General features: G+C 43.1%; 1 protein-coding gene across 1 annotated transcript in view; it reads right to left on the minus strand.

Annotated features, from left to right (window-relative positions):
* Positions 1-110: 110 nt before the first annotated feature.
* LOC123515489 overlaps positions 111-11,317 on the minus strand; it is a 24,149-nt gene continuing 12,942 nt past the window's right edge. The window contains exons 5-13 of the mRNA XM_045274096.1: positions 11,157-11,247; positions 10,184-10,287; positions 9,875-9,956; positions 9,119-9,289; positions 7,034-7,218; positions 6,090-6,200; positions 3,290-3,526; positions 1,720-1,858; positions 111-1,199 (exon numbers count right to left, since the gene is read on the minus strand). Coding sequence (XP_045130031.1) covers positions 978-1,199; positions 1,720-1,858; positions 3,290-3,526; positions 6,090-6,200; positions 7,034-7,218; positions 9,119-9,289; positions 9,875-9,956; positions 10,184-10,287; positions 11,157-11,247 — 1,342 coding nt within the window. The 3' untranslated portion in view covers positions 111-977. The remainder of the gene's footprint in view (positions 1,200-1,719; positions 1,859-3,289; positions 3,527-6,089; positions 6,201-7,033; positions 7,219-9,118; positions 9,290-9,874; positions 9,957-10,183; positions 10,288-11,156; positions 11,248-11,317) is intronic.

The raw sequence follows: 11,317 nt of genomic DNA on the forward strand, positions 1-11,317 counted from the left end.
TTTACTACTCTTTTGAGGCCTCCCCATCACTCAGCCTCGATGCGCAAGAACTTTCATTTACTTTTACGCCTATTCCTTCCACCTTACTAATGGAAAAGGTAACCAGTGTCTTCAGTCATTCATCATCTTTATTGGTAAACTTTGGATCTCCCGCAGTTTCTGTATCTCTTCCTGCTTACGTCTGTTTCAAGAGAATTACCAAGATAACTCAGAAAATTAACCAGCTTCTCTGTTGGTTCTATTTTTCTTTTTTTCTTTATGGAAACGGACTTGGAACAGATTTCTTTACTTTCTTTACCCCAATCTGATGTTGATATAATGAAGATGGGATAAAATCAAAAGAAATGAAACGATATGGTGTGTCGTGTTCACGTTCACTTCTATCTTTGTAACCAAGAATTTTTCGTGTTCTGTTTGTTTCTTTATATATTTTCTATTATCATTTTCTAGTGTAAGGCCAAGCGGTATTGTCCATTTCTCTTCGGATCATCAAGTTTTCCATCCAAGACTTTTGTAAGAGCCCAGATTTCCGAACCACAGGATAGTGTAATAATTGAAACATTTCTTTTTAACGATAATGAGAGATTGCTTTCAGAACATTGTTTTGTTTGGCGTGAAAAACTCAGTGTCGTTCATATTACATCACAGGCTTTTTCTGTTGTGAACACTTCTGAACAGTACGGTGTTCTTTGATTTGTAAACCTGTACACCAACCCACCCACCTCTCGCAGCAATGAATAAAATATATCATATAAACATACACGGAAGACAGACAGAATATCCTCACACAAGTAATTCATAATACACATCTAGTTTTATTCATGAGTTCATCAATGTACGAGGAATAAATAAAGATTACATTATTACGACCTGATAACAAAAACACGAGGTAAAGACTGGAGGCTGCTGGTATGTCTCCTGCCCACTAACGCGTCACAAGGTGGTGTGCTGCACCGTGCACTGCTGCAGCGGAGTGTCTAAACTGGGCACTGTGTGGCGGATGCAATGTAGGTTGTGACACACTCCTCCACGATCTTTAGTGACGCAAAGCACCCCAGCACCACGTCATGGAAGTCTGCGAGCTGAAAACTGCTTCCTAGGACTTTCTGGGCTTTCTGTCGTAGTTCTTTTAACTTTATCTCTCCAATTTTGTAAGAGCATGCTTGCCCTGGATACGTGAGGTACCTGTTGATTTCACCCTGGAGGAGCAAGAAAGGTAAATATAGGAGAGCAGCAGAACAACAGTAGAAGATCTTGAGGGAAAAACAAAGAAGAGTGATTTATACAAAAATCTATATTGTTACATTTCAAGGACTATAATGATATGTGGCTTTAAGAATTCAAAATAGCATGGGTTAAGAATTAGACAAGTGACAGTTAGAAAAAAATAACGTTCAGATAACAATATTACTGAATACCCTCTAAGAACCGACAAAGGGTACTTCTTTTTTGTTAGGAAATTATGTCACAAGGGCACACGCCTCTAGCTGATCTAACATGTACCTGAAATGTTTACCAGCCAACACCTACATATTTCTCCCCCCACCCATCTCTCTCTCTCTCTCTCTCTCTCTCTCTCTCTCTCTCTCTCTCTCTCTCTCTCTCTCTCTCTCTCTCTCTCTCTCTCTCTCTCTCTCTCTCTCTCTCTCTCTCTCTCTCTCTCTCTCTCTCTCTCTCTCTCTCTCTCTCTCTCTCTCTCTCTCTCTCTCTCTCTCTCACCTGTATGCCACTATCAGAAAGCGCTGTGTGGTTCATGAGGAAAGCCACAGCCCTGTCCCTGGACCAGTCCAGCGCGTGCATGCCTGTGTCCACCACCAAACGACTAGCACGCAACAGCTCGAAAGAGTGGCGGCCCATCCTGTGTGTGGAGAAAGAATGATATGATTATTGACTAAGTTGGTCTGGAAGACCATTTACTTTCATAGCGCAAATACAATACATACTTGTGATGGAACATTTCTATCAGAGGTGTATAAAACAAAGGTGGTTGCTGTGATGAGGTGAGAAAACATAACAAGCTTTTCAGTCTCTAGAGAGAAAATTTGCTCCCACCGCTGCCACCAAATGTGTTGATGTAATAAATGATTGGTGACACTACTATTAAGACTATTACCAGTCACTGCAGTCTATAAGTTGACAAAGAAAACACGCCTCTGCCTCCTCTCCCTCCCGTGGGATAGGTGTGTGGTGAAGGCATAAAGCTCTTGTCACTTCCCCCAAAATTATATGTAGAACCTTTTTGATCAATTCATCCTTATGAGGAGCTGATTAAAAAATATAAACTGGAAAACAATAACACATCAAAGTGCTAAATTTCATCAGGTCAACACACTAATCCTATTCTAATTTCAAGGAAATCTTAGTGTTGTAAAAGGCGATGCTGATCGAGGATGAAAATAAAGATGTTATGACGAATCTACACTGGACTAACAACAAACCTGGCACCAAAGCTGCAAAAACACTTTTGGATCAATGCCGTTCTATCCATGTGAGGAGAATCAACTGTGGGATGTTTAAGGAGATCTTGCATTTAATAATACTATAGGAGGATTTAGAGATTAACTCTACCGTATCAAGTTTTACAGGGTCACTCAGATCATGTTTTATATCCATGGTGGTTCTGCTATCTTCAGCTAGGCGCGTTTAAGATATTAGGTTTGCAAATATGAACACAATGTAATATAACTGCATGAAATGGTAGTTTACAAAAGATTTACTAGTTATCTAGGCCTTTTTAGGAGTCCCTAAGAAAGATCCAGAGACAGCTGTGAAAGCATAGTGTATTTTCATAATGGCACAGCAGCACTGTGAGTGTATGCTTGGGGACCAGTAGGTATTCAGGTACAAATCTGAATCCTGGACATAGTTCGAGGTTAGAAGAAACGTCCAGTCCAGGTAATAGTTCTCAAATGCCAAAACCATATAGGTTAGAATCCAGTACAGAATGCGAAGTTATGAAATGCATCCAAACTATGATACCGAAGTCCTATACAGTATTTATCATGAAAAAGAGAATCCGTATGCAAAAAACGATAATAAGAAGGATCCTAGCTGGACATTAAAACTTAACACGAAGGTATAATGCACAGCATCTTTGACAGTGAGAACAAACGGTCGTTTGATCTCTAAATAACTTTGCTATATTTACAATTCCACCTATTGCATAATAACTAATTTAAATAATAGTGTTAGCCAGTATAATTTCTAAATTATTTTCATAGCATAATATTGTTAATAATCTTTACCCCTTCCACCTCTCATTCTTTTTCTTCTGGTGCGAGACACTCACCTCTGATAAGGGTCAGTATAGAGGCCGAGTTCCTCCCCAAGAAACTCGGAGTACAGGCCCCAGCCCTCGGTGATGGCGGTGCGCAGCGGGAACCTGGCTGGGGCGTTGATACCGGAGGTGTAGTCAACGTACTTGCGGAAGATCGGGATGGAAGGGTTCAGCTTTGTGTAAATGGCCTCCAGGTGGTGGCCAGGGTACGTCTCGTGCAGGGACAGCGCCATCACCTCGTACTTCTTCCTGGAGCAGAGTTTACAGAGTTATGACACACACACACACACACACACACACACACACACACACACACACACACACACACACACACACACACACACACACACACACACACACACACACACACACACACACACACACACACAGAAACACACATACACACAGAAACACACTCACACACAGTCACACACAAACACACACACACACACACACACACACACACACACACACACACACACACACACACACACACACACACACACACACACACAGACAGAGGACCGGGATTCGATTCCCCGGCCGGGTGGAGATATTTGGGTGTGTCTCCTTTCACGTGTATCCCCTGTTCACCTGGCAGTGAGTAGGTACGGGATGTAAATCGAGGAGTTGTGACCTTGTTGTCCCGGTGTATGGTGTGTGCCTGGTCTCAGGCCTATCCGAAGATCGGAAATAATGAGCTCTGAGCTCGTTCCGTAGGGTAACGTCTGGCTGTCTCGTCAGAGACTGCAGCAGATCAAACAGTGAAACACACACACACACACCACGTAGTGTAGTGGTTAGCACGCTCGACTCACAATCGAGAAGGCCGGGTTCGAATCCCGGCGCGGCAAGGCAAATGGGCAAGCCTCTTAATGTGTAGCCCCTGTTCACCTAGCAGTAAATAGGTACGGGATGTAACTCGAGGGGTTGTGGCCTCGCTTTGCCGGTGTGTGGAGTGTGTTGTGGTCTCAGTCCTACACGAAGATCGGTCTATGAGCTCCGAGCTCGCTTCGTAATGGGGAAGACTGGCTGGGTGACCAGGAGGCAACCGAGGTGAATTATACACACACACACACACACACCGCGTAGTGTAGTGGTTAGCACGCTCGACTCACAATCGAGAAGGCCGGGTTCGAGTCCCGGAAAGCGGCGAGGCAAATGGGCAAGCCTCTTAATGTGTGGCCCCTGTTCACCTAGCAGTAAATAGGTACGGGATGTAACTCGAAGGGTTGTGGCCTCGCTTTCCCGGTGTGTGTTGTGTGTGATGTGGTCTCAGTCCTACCCGTAGATCGATCTATGAGCTCTGAGCTCGCTCCGTGATGGGGAAGACTGGCTGGGTGACCAGCAGGCGACTAAGGTGAATTATTACACAAACACACACACACACACACACACACACACACACACGCGCGCGCGCACGCACACACACACACACACACACACACACACACACACACACACACACACACTACTATCAAATATATATTTGTAAGTTTTGCTTTGGAGAAAGAAGAAGCAGCTGTTGTACAGTGTACACAACATGTAACTCTGAGTGCTCTGTTTGTCAGAATGAGTCCACATCCTTATCTCGATACAGTCATGCGATATTTAGGAGTTTAACAAGCACCATGGTGCACAAAATGAACAACAGCCTCAAAATCAAACAACGAGGTAGAGAAGAGTTGTGTGTGGCAACATTTACCAACACAAGCCACAATGAACGGGGCAGAGATGAGCTGCTCTGTGCATTTTTTTTTTGTGTGTAAGAGGGAAAAACTGGCCAAGGGAAAAAGAAGAAGAAAAAGGGCCCACTCAGTCGCCAGCCCCCTTACAGATCTGAAAGGGTTAGCTAAGAGACAGAGACAAATTTAATGTCTTAAAACCTCCCTCTTAAGTGAAGTCAAGTCATAGGAAGTTGGAAATACAGAAGCAGACAGAGTTTTAGAGTTTACCATTGAAAGGTATGAATGAGTGAGAATACTGGTTGACTCTTGGTATTAGAGAATTGGACAGAATAGGGGTGAGAGGAAGAAGAAAGCCTTGTGCAGCGAGGCCATAGGAGGAGGAGAGGCAAGCAGTTAGCAAGATTAGAAGAGCAGTTAGCATGAAAATAGCGGTAGAAAATAGTAAGAGATGCAACATTCCAGCTTTGAGAAAGAGGCTGAAGACAGTCAGTCAAAGGATGGGAGTTGATGGGACAGAATGCTTTTGATTCCACCCTATCTAATAAAATTGTGTGACTGGAACCCCCAAAACATGCGAAGAGTACTCCATACATGGACGGATGAGGCCCTTGTACAGAGTTAGCAATTGGAGGGGCGAGAAAAACTGGCAGAGACGCCTCGTTACTGTCCATGCCTTTGCCCAAAAGGTACACGTGCCCTGTAATCCCTGCTTGCTGAGCAGCACAATCCCTTACTTTCCTGCATGGTAAGTCACTCATCGTTACCGCTTATGGCTCGCCACTTACTACAGTGGAAATATATAATGCAATTCTTTGAAGTATAAGCAGTATAATTTCATATAAATTGTTTGATATAAATGTAAGGAGAGACAAGTAAGGTGTAAATTGAGTAGAAAAAAGATGGCCTCAGTTAGTGACGGAACTGGTGCATAGATGATATTGATGGTGGCAGTGATAGTGGTGGTGGTTGGTGATGGTAGTGGTGGTAGTGGCGGCAATCGTGGTGATGGTGGTGGTGGTGGTGGTGGTGATGGAGGCGGTAATGGTGGTGGTGGTGGTGCGGGGCGATGAGCAAGCAGGGGAGAAGTCAAGGAAGATCGACTAGCTCCCTTGGGCGAGACTCACCTGGACTCGTAAGAGTGAGTGTTGAGGATGAAGGAGCCGATGCGCGAGCCGTCCATGGAGGGTTCGGAGTACACAGCAAAGAGGGCGCCTGGGTTGTCATCTCCCTCAACTCTATGGTGAGAGGAGGTGCAGCACGGTGAGGGAAGGGAAGGAGAGATAGTACGTGTAATGAAGGATGGTTTCTGTCATCAAGTAATTATTGCCAGTCGAGATCACAAAAGTTGTCTAAACATGAAGACGCAAATGTGCCGAGTTAACCCCTTCAGTACCATAGCACGTCTTCATAATTTTTCTGGTTACTATCAGGTAATTTTATATAGATTCAGAAACTCTTGTGAAGATTGAAATAGTGAAGACTCTGGCCAATTAACCGTCTGACCTCTATAAACCTTACCTAATGTGAATAAAAATCGTCTAATGACACCAAAACTCATGGTGAAAAATGCGTCCCAGTACTGAAGGGGTTAACTGTAACAACGCTTATGATGCCTCTTCACATAAAGAACTTATCAAAATCATTTAAATGCTCTATGGTGTGTTATCTAAAGGTCTATTCACACCGCAAAACATTGTCTGTAAACAATTTGTAAACAGAGAAATAGTTTTCAACCATTTGGAAATAAAGAGCAACATCCATCCATCCATCCATCCATCTATTCACTCATCAATTTATCTATCTAGTCCCACATCCATCAATCCACATACCCATTCATCTGTTTATTCATCCATCAATACATCCATCCATCTACTTGTCCACTTAGCCATTCATTCATCTATCCATCCATCCATCCTTCCATTCATCCATTTGTCTATCGATTGATCCATTCATCCATCCATCTGTCCACTCATTAATTATCATTGAAAGCTGCTTCTCAAATGAGTGTGTGTGTGTGTGTGTGTGTGTGTGTGTGTGTGTGTTAAGTAATGTCAGTGCTGGGGCTTACGTGACGTTGGTCTGCGGTAATCTGGGGAACATTTGCTTCACCCGGGGATAGATGTCGTTGTAGACAGCGTTCCTGAAGGTGTCCAGGAGGTCATTCTTGCTGGTGAACTTTTGTGCCGGGTCATTCTTGAGGGCCTGGCTGATCTCAGAGAAAGTCTTGCCTTTCATCCCGATCTCCGCAGCAGTCTGTGTGAGGAAGGCAGCGCAGCGAGTCAGTGTTGCCTAAAGGCTGGTTCACACGTGTCAATCGGTGCATAGTCGCAAAACATGACCAACATGTTGGTCTTGTTCAGTCGATTTGCGATTTTGTTTACGTTGTGACGTTACGGAAAAAGGACTGAAAAAGTGGTGTCGATGTATAAAAGAAGATTTTGAAGTGGGTGAGGGAAACAGAACACATTTCGGACCCTAAAAGGGAATTCTACAGCAAGTTTACGCAAATCGACGTTCAATGAGATCGCTGCCACTCTCGAAGAACTGCTTCCCTCTGTGCAGGGTGTTGTTGGAGATGAGGATTGAATACTTGGGATGATTTAATTTGATCGCAATCGTCATCGTCACCACAGGAAGACATCTTGTTGAGTAGTTGTTTGTTTACACTCACTTCCCGCCAACCAGCTGATACTTTCCAGTTCGCTATGTGTGACCGTGTTCCGACTAGAAGGGCTCTGTCGATACTTCAAGCGACTTGCAATTTCAGTGTCATATTGACACGTGTGAACCTGCCTTTAGTTCAGTGATGGTTATTGTTCTCTTATTTATCAAACAGATGACGTGTGTTGACTCAGTCTATACATCATGCACAACGATGCGCAGGTAATTATTGCAGAAGTAATATGACGAAAAACAAGAAGCAGGTTATTGTTGTAACCGGTGAGTGTACAACAGTGTTGCCTCGAGTGTGTATGGCGAGTGTAGACAGAATGAAACAGGTCCTGTGTAAGAAACAGTCGTCACAGGCTAAGGTGATCTAGAAACCACGCCTTCTGGCGGAGTAGATGATTTGTAAAGTTCTTGCCGCTTCTGGTATTGTCTTTCTACGTCTAAGATATTTTCATTAATCTTATCATGGAACCTTCAAGGACTTCGGAATTCAAAAAAGGCAAAAAATCGATAATAGTATAAACATAATAGTAACAAACAAACAAACTTACTGATATGACGAGCGATATGTATCAAGTCTCCAATGGTTGCTCCACTGACCATCTTCTCCTTGATAATTTGATTAATTATTTGTTTGTAGTTTTCAGACGGGTAATATTTTGATATTATTACTGTTATTCATGCTGACATTTTTGGAGCTCCGGGACGGGTGAGAGGTGAGTCAAGATATGTAAAAAGAAGAAAGAGAAAAAAGGTAAAATGAAAAGAACTCCAGCGTGCACCAGACCTGCTGAGAAGGGAGGAGAGGAATGGGGCGTGACTTCCAGATCAGGGAAAGACACACTTCAGAGATAGGTTAAGGTTAGGTGCGAGTTGTCGTTAAGAGAGGTGTGACATTTACTTAGGCAGTAGTAGTAGTAGTAGTAGTAGTAGTAGTAGTAGTAGTAGTAGTAGTAGTAGTAGTAGTAGTAGTAGTAATATAATACTAATATGGTACAGGAGCGTACAGAGGGAACTGAAATTCGGGTTTCCTTCATCACCAGACGCGAGGCCGTCATCAGAAGTGAGGATCTCCGCTCCATTCTGTAGTTATTGAAAAATAGAATTTCCATATTTCTGTGATACGTGGATCCAGTGTTATGTACCATTATGCCCTCATTTCCCACACGCACGTATTTCCATGACATTCAATACATGGTGAAGTGCACGAGTGGACGGAAAGTCATGTCACAGGCATAAAAACACGAACTCGTAAGATCATGGTTAGCAATTAAATGAATGAACAAACAATCTATCTCTCTCTCTCTCTCTCTCTCTCTCTCTCTCTCTCTCTCTCTCTCTCTCTCTCTCTCTCTCTCTCTCTCTCTCTCTCTCTCTCTCTCTCTCTCTCTCTCTCTCTCTCTCTCTCTCTCTATATATATATATATATATATATATATATATATATATAACTGTCCATATGAAAACAAAGCTTTGTGGTTACCTTGTGCACTTCCGCCTCGATCCTCGCCACCTCCTTCTGGCCCAGGTCGTGGATCTCCTGCGGCGTGAGGTCTGTGGTGGTGTGGAATTTGAGACAGGCCTGGTAGTAAGCCTTCCCGCCAGGCAGCGACGACACCCCCACTTCAGTCCTGGTGGCCGGCAGGTACTGATCCTGTTGATGCAAAGTGCCATCACTTCAACTTCACCCTGCCATGCAACACTGCACCTTTCCAACAAGTGCCTTTAGATGACTTACTACAAAAGAGTTAGCATTTTTATTATTTTCCACAAGGTGTTATTTTGGACAGTTTATCTACAATATCAGCGTTTCCGTGCGGATTCCCTAAAGTCTTTTGGGACCAGATTAAAACTTTGGTTTTGGTATTTATGAGCCGTTACTCTCCGATCTGATGCCTTTCCATTGCCAGGATTTCAATCCGTACACCTGAGTACCCCTCGGTCTCCAAAGCACGTCGGTGCCACTGTACCCGCCCCACCCTCAATACTGTTTGCATTACCACAAGAGAAGAAAATATATATATATATATATATATATATATATATATATATATATATATATATATATATATATATATATATATATATATATATATATATATATATATATATATATATATATATATATATATATATATATATATATATATATATATATATATATATGATCTTTGGTCTGGCAGTCCCGAAGCCCAATGAACAAAACGAGGGAGTCTTGGTCGAGCCCTTTTCAACTTACCGCTATGAAATCTCTAATTTCCTTCAAGGAAGGGAGCAAGTCCTTCTTGATCCTGTGCTGCGCCTGCTGCTTCAGTGTGATCCTGTGGGATGTCAAGAACTTAGAGGTGTGAGAGGCGAATGTAATGGCAACAGTAGGATGATAATGAAAATAAAGTCAAAGTAAGTCTACGTAGTTTACAATTATTCTTTGGCAAAGGCGGGAAAATCAATAGAAACTTTGTTTCGAGATGAAAATTCCTCTCATTTCTCAGTATCCTTTTCAGGATCGTCAATCCTGGACACGAAGATCAAGACAGGCGTGTGTTACCTTTGCTCTGTGGTCACGGTGTCGGACATGTTGATGAACGGCTCGTAAAACACAGTTTCATTCACCGGGACGAGCAGTTTGTCAAAGTGATCCACCACGCCCACCTGTCGGAACACAACACCTGGTGGTTACAAGAGGAAGTGGAAATGAGGAGGAGGAAAAGGGGAGAAGAGGAGAAGAGCTGGTAAGCGGCCAAGACTGACAACATGACTAGTGTAAGAGTGGGCTGAAGGTCAGGACGGGAGGTCCACTGAGAATGTGACATCCTTCTTTAAGAGCGTCACAGAAACACAGATTTTAATGAGAGCGACAATGAATAGCTTATGAGAGGCAGTAGCCACGGAAGCCACTCACAATAAAGTAAATCTGACATTTCACTAAATCAGCTGAAAGTGATCACCACCACCAGAATGGGTTTTTGTCAACATTGACTGGTACACAGCTTGTCCATTCCTTGCAAATTTTGGTTTATGAGTTTCCCCTGAAGTAAAAAAAAACGTTCTTCCATTTTTGTTGTCGCCTCATTTGAAACTCCATTTTCTTAAGCAGATTACAGTGCATTACTTCTGAAAGTCATGGGAGATCTCTTCACAGGTATCCTCATTAAGGCCACCAGAGTAGCACGGCCACGCCTCTATCTCTAAGAAACAAGGAAATCCTGAAATATGTCTGAATTGGTATGAATTAGTCGAGAGGCAGGCGCGGTGGATTGAACCAATGACACGTGCACTTAAAACACTTGAATCCAACAAATTGACAATCAGATAAAAGTTTTTTGATAGGTTTTGACATTTTTCACTACAAAAATATTCGTTTACTGCAAGAGATATTGTAATATCTTAACAATAACAACAACAACAACAACAACAACAACAACACACACACACACACACACACACACACACACACACACACACACACACACACACACACACACACACACACACACCAGGACAAGGGAACAAGCACTCACCATGGACCAACTGGAGGGCATGATGTTGTCCTTGATGTTTTCCTTCAGCAGTGTGAGGATCTCCTGTGCCTGTCTGGGAAAGTCGGCGTACCTGAGGGCGAGGCAAGACACACGTCACCAGACAAGACACTCGAGTAAAGATGTGATGGTCAGGGAGTCAA

Source organism: Portunus trituberculatus, chromosome 39, assembly GCF_017591435.1.
Source record: "Portunus trituberculatus isolate SZX2019 chromosome 39, ASM1759143v1, whole genome shotgun sequence".
Taxonomy (NCBI): domain Eukaryota; kingdom Metazoa; phylum Arthropoda; class Malacostraca; order Decapoda; family Portunidae; genus Portunus; species Portunus trituberculatus.